Below are 13,670 nucleotides of genomic sequence, written 5' to 3'. Positions count from 1 at the left end.
AAAATGACAATTTAGCAGAGGTTTTTATGTTTGTTGCTTATGTCCTTGCAGATGTTACCATGATATTGACAGCAGCAGGTTGCAGCCACTGACTTTGGGCCATATGGTCAACGTCAATCAAAACACTTAGCTCTGAGATTGGTACATAGTAGGGATAGAGAAAAAGTGACTTGCACCCAATGTTTTCTTTCTCCTTCCCAAATTACCTTGCTTTTGATTGGGACCTTTTAAAATTCATACATAGACAGAAGGCTACAGCAACCCTCTCACCGCACGCCCAAGGAGGATGTAAGAACCACAGAAACCACTGCACCGACCTTGAGTTCTATCAAAGAGCTCTAGCTGTTACTTAGGAAAGTGCGGGAGTTTAATGAGTGTGTTCTCTGCCCCACCAGCCTGGTACCCAAGTCATTCATAAACATTACAATACTGCTGTGCTTACACGGTATGAAAGAATAGAGCAGCAACCTGAATTCTGCTGTCTTCCCAATAACAGGAAAAGAAGATGAGCAGTGATCAGAATGCCTAGATTTTTCGTTTGTTCTATAGAACGTATCCCGTATCAGGAGTGTTTAAAATACATATGCATTCTACCTTTGTATCACTAATAATGAAATGAGGTGATCCTTGTTAATTATGTACTCAGGCCTGCACACCCTGCCTCTCAGGGCTCCTTTCTTTCTAGTTAGGCACACTTTCCTGGTGTAGTTGTTCCCATTGGTTCTATCAGGTAAGCTCTGCCTGCCCATCTGCTCAGTTAATTCAATAGGTATTTTTTGAGTTACCTACATGTGTCAGGTTCTGTTTGAGACACTTGTGTAGATCAGCGAATAAAACACAAAAAGAATACTGCATTCATAGAGCTTATAGTCTAGTGGGGTGAGATGAACAATAACATAAAAAGATAAATTTTATAGTATTTTAGAAGACATGAGTGATAGAAAAAGGAAAAAAGGCAGAGTTCAAAAAATTATGGAATTCCATGGAAGGAGTGAAGAGTACAGTTTTAAATTGGGTGGTCAGAGTAGGCCTCATTCAGAAAATGACATTTGAGTAAGGACTTGAAATGAAGAAGTTACTGTGTAGATACCTAAGACAGTGGTTCTCACCTTTAGCATGTAACAGCATCAGCTGAAAGACTTGGTAAAACAAATTGCTGAGCCCAAGCTAGAGTTCTCAATTCAGTAGGTCTGAGGTAAGGCCTTAGAATTTGCATTTATACAAAGTTCCCAGGTGATGCTAATGCTTTTGGCTTGGGAACCACACTTTGAGAAACCTTGATCTAGAAGAACATTGCAGAAAGAAGAGCTAGGTAAAAATGTCTCAGGACAAGAATATGCCTTTTTGTTTTAAGGAACAATGGGAGAGGCAAGGATGGATAGAGAAGTGAGATTGGGGTAGAGTAGTGGAGAAAGATCATCTCGGACCTAGGACTTTCTCTGGACGAAAGGAGGAGCTATCACAGTTTTGAGGAGAGAGCGACATGATCTGACTTAGTAATGCAAAGGAATACTCTGCTATGTTGAGACTAGACAGTAGGGGACCAAAGACTGACACAGGGAGAAGAGGACATACAGCAATAGCACAGGTGAGAGATAATGACTCCATTGAAGGTGTTGGCAGTGGAGATGGTGAGAAGTAGTTGAAGAAAGATCCTACACAATTTGCTGACAGATGGGATGTCTGACATTTGAGAAAGAGATTCTGAGGGGACTCCAAGGTCTTTAGCCCAAGCAACTAGGAGAATGTAGTTTTCGTCAACTGAGATAATATGCAAGGGAAATAACTTTTGAGTGAAAAATTCTGCAATTGTGGATCTGCTGACTTGGGAAACCTGTTTTGCTTTTAAGTGTAAATAAACATTAAATACTTGTATATACCATCTGGAGTTAAGGAGAGGCATAGGATTGGAAATATAGCTTAATGCATCTTTGACATATGGATGGTTTTTCAAGGCCTATGAGATGGCTGAGCACCACAGGAGGAAAAGAGGGTGAAGGTCGACATTCTGGGGTACTACGACTTAAAGAGATTGGAGAGAAGAGAAGGCTTGCAAAGGAGATAAGAAAGATCTGTCAGTAAAGTAAGGAAGAAAAGCAAGAGCCTGTGGCATCCTAGAAGTGAAATGAATAAAGTAGAGCACAGAGGAGGGCATAATAATGTTTTCAGTGCTGCTGCTTGGTCAAATAAGATGAAGGCTAAGAACTAACCATTAGGTTTAGCATGCAAAGGCTGTCAGTGATAGTGGCAACAGCATTTCACAGCAGTAAGAGGGAAAAAGGAGAGGAATTAGAAACAGAGTCTAGGTTTAAAGTTTTGATTTAACTGGACCAAAGAAATGGGGTTGGGAGTCAGCAGCTGACGTGAGAAGTGGAATGAAGGGTTCTTCTTTTAAGATAAGAGAAATAGTATGTTTTAATAATTTTTATTATATTGGAATAATGTTTTATTATTCCAATATAATAAAACATTTATGATATAAATGAGAGAATAGCTGGAACAAAGTTCTTGAGTACAAGTGTACAAATGAAAGGGATTGGTTCCAGATAGGCACAGGTGTAGTTTATCTGTGTGTATGCTTGCAGGTGCTGGATAGATATAGTGAGGACTGGAAGTTCTCTTTTGGTTGCTTTAACATTCTCAGTGAAGTAAGAAGCAAAGTCATTAGCTTGAGTAGGGATGGGATAAGTGGTATTTGGAGTTTAAGATGTGGCATAGTCTTCTGGGAGAACCAGAGAGTAAGGAAGTACAATATGATTGTAAGATGGCATTAGGGTCTAACTTTGTGGTCATAAAGTGAAATTAGTCAGATGGTTATGTGATTATGGCTTTTTCCAGCATCACTTAACCTTACTGGTGAAAGTAGATGAAGAATAACGATTGACCAAGGCTGTCGTTTGCCAAATGAGTGAAGCAACCAAGGTGCTAGAGAGTCTAAGTATGCAAGGGAGTGTTCACCATAAAGTTTAAGCAGGATGAGGCAAAAGAGGACATCAGGAGGGTGAGGGACAGGGGAAAAAGTCGAATTGAAGGTTCCAGTGGGATCAGCAAATTGTTGGAATTGAGTATTAAAGAGAATGAGCTGGAAAGATTTCATAAATACATGTAAAAGCCATTAAAGACCTAAAGTTGAAAAAAAGATTGAATTTTGATTTTATTATCCTTGCTCACAATTCCTTGGTTATCTCATATAAATGAAAGTCTTGAAACCTGCTTTTATTTACAAAACCTGTCATTTCTCTGATGGTAGAGAATTTGGCTCTTAGATCCAAATCCCATCATAAAAGTTGGGCTTTTATTAAATTCTTTTCATCGCACATTTTCTAGTTTTATACATTGGATCTTCTTGAATTATAGGAGACATTTTTAATCTAATAACCATCTACATCACTAGCATGTACATTTTCTGATATGTTATTTTTCTTCAGACTATATGGTCATTTTCTAGTTGGTAAGCACATCCATTTTCTCACGTTTACTTAATCTGCTTATAATTAAAACAGTTATCACAATTGTTTTATGTAAATGATCAAAATTTTTCCTGAAAAATAGAAAAGGCAAAAATTGCTTTTTTTCTTTAAAAACTCCATTGTATTTTAGTTGCTCATTATCAAACCAAGTTTTCATTTTTTGCCGTTGGAGCCATAAAATTATCAGATTTTACAAAAGCAGAACCTAGAATTTAGAGTTGAAAGTTCATTAAAGGTTTCTATGATATAAGGGAAATGGTTTACTTTTTATACCATCTTATCTACTGAAATTCTCTTCTAATGTTTTATCTAGTGAAATTCTCTTCTATTAGATGTTACTTTTCCTTCTGAAAATGTTTCCCCATCCATCTGTGTAAGCACATAAAAATGGACCTTTGTCTTTGGTTTATTCAAATACACCACTTCATTATCTTATAGACTTCTTAGGACAAAATTTTAAGACAGATAATTTTGAGGCTATTTGATTTAGAGAAACCCAACAACAACTGGCAGCAATTTTGGGGAAATATTGAAGCAGCTATGGTAGTGACATGCCTTAAGGTTCTCATAGATGATATTTGGTCATTGAACTTGGAGTCTCTGCATCAAAATATTCACTGATATTTGAGAAGAGAAAAAGGGTGTTATGCTGGGATAACAAATGAAGTAACAGGATTTCCTGCCTGGCTACACTATATCCAATAATAGCTAAAGAGATCTAGCTTAGTCATCAAACCAGGATGTCTGTCGGTATCCTGAGATCTGATGAGTTCAGTAGCTTTAGCATGTTATAAAATCATGAAATCAATCTGCCTACCCATTTAATAAATTAGTTCATTCTTTTTTCCCTTGGTTTCTCTAATTTCTGGGTTTTGAATTTTGTAAAAAGGGTATTTATTTTGTTATATAGGTCTTTAGGTGACTTCTAAAATCCATCTTTTTCAATAATAACTTCAAGAAAATGTGTATTTGATTGGTAATTTGATCGTTAAATGTATTATGTTATTTGCTTACATAAGTACATAGTTTAATGAAGTGTCATTTGCTTCAAAGCAGTTATATTTTAACTATAGACATGATGGATCCATATATGCATACATTTCTGCTGAAAATCTAAGTGCAAGCAAACTATATAGCTATACTGATATGGTATTCTAGAGTGAGTTGGTTCTTTTAACATACGTTAATTTGTGTTAGATTGCAAAGTCTTTGGAGACAGGATACTATCTTTCGCATGTTTGTATTTCTTAGAACGAACACAACTCATTACAGAAGATAGTGAGCCAATCAATATTTAATAAATTCATGGATGATGTGTTCTCAGTGCCACTTACAGAATTCTATGAGGGAAAATCCAGGAATGTTCAATTAGTATAATGGGTAGGATACCTGTCTTGGAGTGTTGTCTTTCTCAGAAAATTGTAGTACCAGATATTTGATCGTTCTTTACCTTCTAAACCAAGCGTATTAGAAAAAGTGACTGTAATTACACATGGTTTTGCTGGCTTAGGTTTTAATCTATGTTTCAGTCTTACCTTCTTCCTCCCCAAGCCATTTCCCTCATTGGGGCATTTCATATTAGAGGAACATTTCAAAAACTCAAATCAGATCATATTCCTTGTTTAAAATTCTTCTGTTTAAGAACCTTCCCATCCCCTTTCAAGTATAGATTAGTGGTCCTTCTTCTGTATTTGTGGTAAGCATATATCAGCATGTTCATCCTCTACACCATATGTGTGGATTTACAGGTTATAGACTGTGAGTTGATAATGGCTTTCAGTTTTATGTCCCCAGAGCCCGCCTTGTACACAGTAGATCCATGAACAGATATCTTTAAATGTTTATACTTCAACATCACTTTTATTCAATATTATAAATATTTCTGGCCCCACCCTTTAAATAAATTCTTTCACTACATGACCACAGTAGTAGGATATGGCCCTATGTCTCAGTTCTCAAGTTGGCCGTAAATACAAATTTCCATGAAAGTCAAACAAGAAGGTAGACTTTGTATAATTTCAAGCATGTGCTAATTTACATGCTGTGGGTGCCCTATTTTATGTAACAGTCCATAAAAATGTAGCATGGAATCTTCATTATTTTTAATATAGATAGCAAATGCCCATTCAACTTAAAAATTTTAAGCAAATCTACTTTTTTCTTCTAAACTGCTTAATTAGTCACTTTAGACATTTTTAATATAGCTTTTGTCCTTAGGTGGAGCTGTTAAAGTTAAATAAGTGTGAATATCTGTCAAACACAGTTCTTGTAAGAGTGCATGTATATTTTATATATTGTGAGAAAAGCATAATTAATAGCTAATTAGGATAATGAAAGTAATATACACCAGCTGTAGAGAAGACCTTGTGGAAAATTAGTATGAATTAGATAACATGGGATTTGGTCAAAGCAAGCTTGTTGAGAAGAATTAAAACAGTGGACATGTGGAGGGACGATCAGTGGCTGTCTACCCCCTACACCTAGGGAATAGTTTAATCAAGTTTGCTATTGTAATACTCAGCTTCAAGCTGTTCTGTTTTCACAAGTTGATAACTTGGGATTTGGGCCTTGATTTGCAGCATTTGTAGATGGTCAAGGTTTTGAATTGAAATGATCACTTATTAAGTAATTTAATAAAATCATCTTGATATATAAGATTGCAAAACTAATGAGAGCTCTTGAGTACTTCGATTCATACTCCATATCTTCCAGGTACCACTTAATGAATGCAACTCAAATACTTGTTATATAAATCATTTTCTACTTAATGTTCATTGGTTGGCACTAGTCTAATTTTCATTTTTATTCCTTCCAAATGTTCACCAGAATTTCTTAGAAGAAGCTGAAGTTCAATAATTCCTTGATTAGCTTATCTAGCTACATTTTGAAGCAAAATACGCATAATAGTTATAATGTCTAATATCTATTGAGACTCTAATAAGTGCCAGGCATAGTGCTAAGTGTTTTATGTATATTAAACCATTGAATCCTCACAAAAATAAGTCGTAGATATCATCACCATCATCATTATCATTATTCCCATTTTCAGATGAGGTACCTGAGCCACAGACATAGATTTAAGTAATTTGCCTAAGGTTACATAGATAATAAGTGATGGACCCCAGTATTCTGCCTCCAGACCACTTGCCTTTCACCACTGCATACACATATTGACAATGTCATAAAGGATGAGAAAAGAAGAAAAAAACTACATTCAAAAAAAAATTACATTAAGAGAATAGATGTAGTCTTTTGTGTGATGCGTATTTTACTTTATTGATATCAAAAGTTATAGATGTAAGTAGTACAGCAATATGCTATATGATAGCTTTTTTTTTTTTTTTTATCCATTAGGGATTACTAATTGATGAACTTTGGAAATAATCTGTTCTTTTTTACCTTTGCACAGTACTGTTTAAGCCATATCCCAATCCTGAGGTATCTATAGATAGAAACCTGGGCCACTGACATTACTCACTAGGAGGTCTGTCAATTATAACTAAAAATTAGTAAGATGAAAAGAATGTCACACAGAACATAATGTATTCCAAATGGGCTACAATTTCTGCGTAATTGATAGATAAATCCAAAAACTCTTTCTTTGTGAAGAGTAAAAGCACAATAACCCTAGAAAAATGTTATATAACTAGTAAAAGATTCAGTAAAGTGAATAGGATAAAGATTAAATATATGAAATGAGTAACTTTCCCAAATACCATTCAAAACCTGTTAGAAAATATAATTGGAAAAGGTCCATAAAGAATAGCAAAAAAAAAAAAAAAAAAATTTCATAGTAAATACAAAGTCAAATGAATCAAATTATATCAAAATGTTGCTGAGACATCTAAAAAGAAAACTTGAATAAATTGAGAGGAGAGAAGATAATATTTCTATATGCGTATTACAGGGAAATGTTAAACAGAATAAAATATTCATTGGTACTTGGAAATGATATACAGAATTTTATAATAGCAAATGCTTATGTCATAATGTCAAGTTATTAAAAGTATGTGTAGAAAATACCATGGATGAAAATATACCCAAATGTAGACCTTTATAACTACTATTGGATGGTTATAGTTTTTCATATTTTATACTATTTTTGTTTTTCCTAATGAACATGAATACTTTTGTAATATGAAAAAATATATACAACTATTTTTTAGCAATTTGGATGAAAAGGTAAGGCTTTTCTTTCACTTCCATGAGTTGTGTTTGGCCTTATGCAGAAAAAGAGGAGCTCTTTCTTAATTTACATGCTTATTTTTATTAGTAATTCATATGGTTTTAAATTTCCTTAGAAAGATGTGCGAGACATCCTCACACCGATTCAGATTGCAGCTGCTTACCACCTTGGGCACCATGTCATCAGTAAGCGAAGTACAGAGGAATTCCCACCACTTCAGCCAATTCTTCAGCAGAAGAACAAAAAAGACATAATTGAAAAAACAGTAGGAATATTTTCCTTTATTCAAAAATTATGCAACATGTAACCAAAGAACTGTTTTTGAAATATTGCATGGTTCTAGAGAAATAAACTCTGATTTTTTTAAATTTTATGAATTTAAATTTTATGAAAGATTTACGGTATGTCTTATTTTTCATTTTCTTTATTTTTTATATTCCTTTTAGGATATTGAACTGAATATTTTAAAACATGCATTTAGTCATAGCAGTGGTTTCCCATATACATAAAATGTTAATTTTCTTGATGCCTTGCCAGTGAAGAAAATAAATTACTAGAGAGCGTTCATAATGGAAGTGAGTTGCATTCAAGAGTTAGTTATTCAGTGTCATCATATGTGTTCAGTTTATCTTTCTCTTTCTCATCTTCTGTCTCTTCTCTCTCATTTTGTCTCCCTCTCACTCGCCCCACCCACAGATTCACCCATGTCTCATTAGTCAAATTGCGTTGCTGGGTTTTACTCATTTATATATTTATGTTGCACAACAATTTTTCTTAAATTTAACTGCGTGCTTTCCAGCCATATCCCCGGACCGATTGCATTTTGAGATGGCCCTGCATCTAACCAGTAAACTGCTTTTTCTAATTTATCCCAAAATATATCCACTTCACTGACAGCGCTTCTTATCGGGAATCCAGTTGTTCAGACCTTTTCTGTCCAACAACACAAAGACGTAGTCAGCAGGGTGTTTTTGGTGATGGTAAAAGCATTCATTATTAAAATGTGCACTAATGGCACACAAAATGTGAAAGATGAAAGGGATATTTAAAGATCTAGTTCATATCCTGTCCCAAAAAAATTGCCACGTCACTTTAAGATACTTGAGCTTATATCACCATGGTCTAGTCTACAATATTAGATCTAATGAAGATAATAACTAAAAAGCTAATTTTCTGTATACTCATATCTGAAAGTATTTCTGGAAGTCAGTTTTTTTCACTCTTCCATTGAACTTCACCTTTCAACATCAACCAATTTTAAATATATCATAAATATACAAACCAGAATCTTAGCAATTTGTAGCTATACTAGAATAATTCACATTTTGATTCTCAGAATGACCTGCGTTACAAGAGTGGTAGGAAAAAATCCCTATTTACCTAATGATTTAGAGAAAGATTTGTGCTTTCCTTCTGCTCCCAGATACGGGCCGTCTGTGGTCTGACACGCTCTTCGGCAGCGCTCTCATCGTTTCCTGTTTCATGTACCTGGCTCCTTCTGTTATGTTTCTTGTCTGCATCTCTCTTTCGTTCACCTATGACTCTTGTTTTACTTTTTCCTCTCTCCATTTTTAGTTTGTCCGCCTTATAACTTGGGTCTTCCCGTGTATCTTGTATCTCTGGGTCCTATTAAAATGCTCAGTTAAATCCAGAACCTCTATGATAGGCTATCATTTAATTTTGTTCAGGGTGTTCTCAAAGTGAAATTTCCAAATTTCTACACTTGGTTATTTTCAAAAAATTTAAAATCACTGTCTCACCATTTGTATAATTAAGAGCCATGCTTATGTCTAATAGATAAAATCAAACTAACAGCAGAAAAATTGAGGAACTCGACAAAGAACATGTTGGCAGCACAGGTTTTAAGTACTTAACATAGGTTACTACTGCAATTCGATTAAACTTTTTTTCCACAACTATTATGAAAGAAAAAATTATTTTTTTTCACCTAACAAATTTACTTATTGGAAGAACTTAGTTCTTTTAGCCTTGCAATTATTTGTCATTTGAGTCTACTAACTCTCACATCGAACTCTTAAGAAGAGATAAAATAAGGAGTTATCTGATTTATTAATTTTATTCTTATGTATCATAGATGTCATATTCTTTAAATAAACAGAAATATACCTACCAATTGAATTAAAATAAAAATACTGTTTTATTTTCAGATAAACTTTGCAAGGTTTTGTGCTCATGAAAATTGTTCTGCTGACTTACAGATTTCTGCAAAATTTGAACTTTCGAGGTAAGTACAAGTTACTTATCAAGATTGAGTAATGGGTGTGTGCATGTGTGTTCCAAAGAGAAAAGGGCTAAGAACCCATCCTTAGGGGTAGCGGCATTTAAAGAACTGGGAAAGAACAATACTTTGCTAAGAGTAAGTGATCTACACATCATTCACATGAGTACACACCCAAAGATTATGCTTTTTGAAAGAATGAGAATAGGTGGGCACCAAGACTTTATGAAGTATGCTGTAATCTTTTATTGATAACTCAGAAGATATTTCAGGATTTAATCATGCCCTAGGTCATCATCATTATAATTGCAGTTATGTTTTAAACATTCGTCAGTGCCTCTTAATAGAGTTTTGACGGCAAAAGGAGCTAACCTTCACTACATAATGCTTAGTTTTTATCCATAATTCAGACCGAAGTAGAAAACAAATTTCTAAATATATAAGACACATTTGAAATGGGTAAACCATCTTCTAAGTTCATAGATGTGGAAACGCTAAAAAGAAAACACATGTAATGTGCTTAGAATAGCACCTAGCACATAGTGAAAACTAGATAAATATTGATCATTGTTACTATTTTATGATGGGAAACAAACCAGTGTAATTTTGCCATGTCTAGACCCCCTATATTAAAATTGTTTTACGCATCTGAGGGAAGATATAAAAATGAGGATCAGAGAGAGAGAATCCACACTTCAGGTTGAGGGCCGACTGTGCTTGGGAAGTGAAAGCGGTGAAGGAGGCATCAGTGACAGGGCAGGAAAAGGGGAACTGTTTAGAAGAGGTAAGACTATAAAGAAAGCGCGTTTCAATTGGGGCCCGTTGAATTCTGTGGGACTTCTATATGTAGCTCTCTACTTGAAAATCTAGTTCAGGATTATATATGGAAATCCTCTACACATTGTGACTTGTGAGAATGCTTGGGAGGTGAAATGTTGCATGTCATAGAGAAAAAGAACTAAAGAACAATGCCATGGGGACAATTTTATTTAAAGAGCCTAAGAAGAATAGAGGAGTCCCTTTGGAGACTAAAAAGAACTTAGAGGAGAACCAAGTGAAATAAATAGACAATGGGGAATATAAAAAGAGGGCTTAATATTGTAAAATTTTGTAGAGAGATCAGATAGCATAATGACCGAGAAAGGTCATGGGAGCTGGCATTTAAAATGTGACTTGTGGGTAAGAAAAAAAAAAAAGTTACTGGCAAATTTTAGTTCAGTAGCAGCCGAATGACAGGGTCAGTGATTAAGGGGAGAGAATATACTGGGAACAAGTAGATTCCACTGAAGAATTTTTATGTTTATCACATGCTGTTATTTGTTTAATAATGTAAAGGCAGGGAAAGGAATAAAGTGGAAAGAAAAATTTTCTACTTAAATCCATGGAGCACTTTTTATCCCTATTTGAACTCTCCTCTGAAGCACATGACAGCTGTTGACTTCCCCTTTTGAACATCTTTTGCTTTAATTTTCATCCTACTCCCTTCTTCCACTTCTCTAGCTGCCACCCCTTTTTTTCAATTGTCTTTGGAGGATCTTTAAAATGGTTCTCTCTCACCTGTTTCTCTCACTCTCATATTTTCTCTGGATAACCTCACCCACAACCATGACTTTGTCTGCACTGTCACACTGCCAGTGCCCAAATCAGTATCTTTGAGTTCCATACCCACACATCCAGTTTTCCATTGGACATGTCCTCTTGGGCACCCAGTCACTGTCCGCCAATGACACACGACTAGTTACTAAACAACCTAAAGTTCAATCTGTGTTTTTTTTTCTGACATCCAATAAATTATTAAGTCCTATGATACTCCCACTTAAATATATTTTTTATCCATCATCATTCTCTATCTCTACCACTATTGCACCCAACCAGGCACTCGCTATCCTACCTCGATCACCAAGGTTTACCTCTTTCTGGGTTATTAGCTTCCTCCTTTGCATTATTCTAATCCCTCTACCATAATATTTACAAAATGAACTTTCTAACATACACATCTGATAATGGTGCTTCAGTGGCTCATTATAATCTTAAACTCTAAATTCCTTAGAATTCTTTCTCACCAATTTCCTGAGACTCTTTGTCCATTGATGGAAGACTCTTTATAGTTGCTTGGCCACACCATGCTCTCTTGAGCCTCTGTATCTTTTCACTTTTCCCACTTGTCTACCTGATTCACATTTACCTTGTAAATCACAGCTGTTTCCTAAGTGAAGTTCCCGTTTCCTCCAGCTACATAAAACTAAGTCCTTGTGTGCTTCTGGTCCCATTGTACTTGCACTCATCACCATTACCCTGTCTCCACACCATCCTGTAAGCTGCCTCACCTTTGCATGCACAATGCCTAAAACAATCTCTGGAACACTGTGGGTGACTAATAAATGTTTGCTGTGAATGGAACAAAGTTCTAAAGGAAATAGCATATAATGGGATCAGACTCAGATGGAGGAGTTAGCCTTAAAAAGAAATTAAGATTTTTCCATACCTTGAGCTAACCAACTATGAAAAGATGCTTGACATTGATTAAGAAATCTCAGTGTAAAAAATAAAATGTATGGAATTCACAGATGGACAGGATTTTAAAAAAGTGGGTTCATATATGAAAAGTGAGGGCCTTTATGATGGGTCTGGGAACTTGAAAGGCATGGGAAAAGATTCAAAATAGCTGTTATGATAAATGGAATAGAAAGTCAATTAGGAATGAGTAAAAAAGGTTGACTAACAGTGTTGAGTACCCAGCTGGGGTGGGATCACATATGGCAGAGAATAAATTAATTCTTTCCACTTAGGCAATGCCAGTATAGCCTTGAGCATCCACAGTTGAGGGCCAAGAAGCTCTAACCTATTTGATTGATAATTGGACTTTATACTTATCCAGATTGGCTGCTCAGGTAGTCCAAAGATGGTGACTACTAACTACTTTGTATCCTAGCATGTAATGTGGTGCCTTTGCTGATTTATTAGTTGAAAAATTTATAACCTTCCCGTGCATGTATTTATTTTCTTCATAAATCATTTAGTTTTCTTGGTATTTTTGCTGTCACAGGCCTGTGATAAGAAGAGTTGTATGTGGGAAAGCTTATCTAAGCTACAAATAAGTAATATTTTCATTATCTTAAATCTTAAGTCCTACTGTCATCTTTGTCATCTTTCATTGCAAACCCTCTGGCCTATGAGAATTTGGGACATTGACATTTATATAAAAATATTGCTAAGAATTTTTCTTTCCTGAAGAAAAATACATCTTATTGAAGGAAATAAGGAATTATTAATTTAGCCAATTATCAGTTTTTCTTAATTACATTGTTCTTACAAGATATTGTCTACTTTGCATTTTTTAATTTGAAGTGACATTTCTGGTCATCTCTAGTCCATTGTGATTTTAAATGGCAAGCAACAGAGGGTAAGGCAGTGTTTCTCAAGGTGTGGCCTTTGAGTTACCGTCATGGGAATCACCTGGAATGCTTAAAAGAAATGCAGATTCCTAGGCCCCAGACTCTCCAAATCAGAATCTCTGGGGACCAGGCCAGAAATTTTCATTATTAATAGGGTTCCAAATCATTCTTATCACATTAAAATCTGAAAACTAGTGTGTTGGTGATTAAGAGTTCCAGATTTGAAGTCAAACTAACTTGGTTCAAGTTTTGTATCTACCATTTACAAGCTGAATGACCTCTTTAGAGAAGGCTTTAACCTCTGTAAACCTCTATCCTCATTGATAAGGAGGTAAAATAGTACCTACTCTGTGAAAGATTGTTTTAAAGATAAAATGCAA

At 35.1% G+C, this 13,670-nt stretch overlaps 1 protein-coding gene across 1 annotated transcript in view; it reads left to right on the top strand.

The window, feature by feature from the left end:
- The window catches only part of ITGA4 (integrin subunit alpha 4), a 74,980-nt gene that overhangs the window by 41,974 nt on the left and 19,336 nt on the right, over nucleotides 1–13,670 (top strand). Inside the window, exons 16-17 of the mRNA XM_016164610.2 lie at nucleotides 7,772–7,921; nucleotides 9,825–9,901. Coding sequence (XP_016020096.2) covers nucleotides 7,772–7,921; nucleotides 9,825–9,901 — 227 coding nt within the window. The remainder of the gene's footprint in view (nucleotides 1–7,771; nucleotides 7,922–9,824; nucleotides 9,902–13,670) is intronic.

This window comes from Rousettus aegyptiacus, unplaced genomic scaffold (genome assembly GCF_014176215.1).
Source record: "Rousettus aegyptiacus isolate mRouAeg1 unplaced genomic scaffold, mRouAeg1.p scaffold_m13_p_2, whole genome shotgun sequence".
NCBI classification, from domain to species: Eukaryota; Metazoa; Chordata; class Mammalia; order Chiroptera; family Pteropodidae; genus Rousettus; species Rousettus aegyptiacus.
The sequence above is the reverse complement of the archived record's forward strand: the minus strand, read 5'-3'. Positions and strand labels throughout refer to the sequence as shown.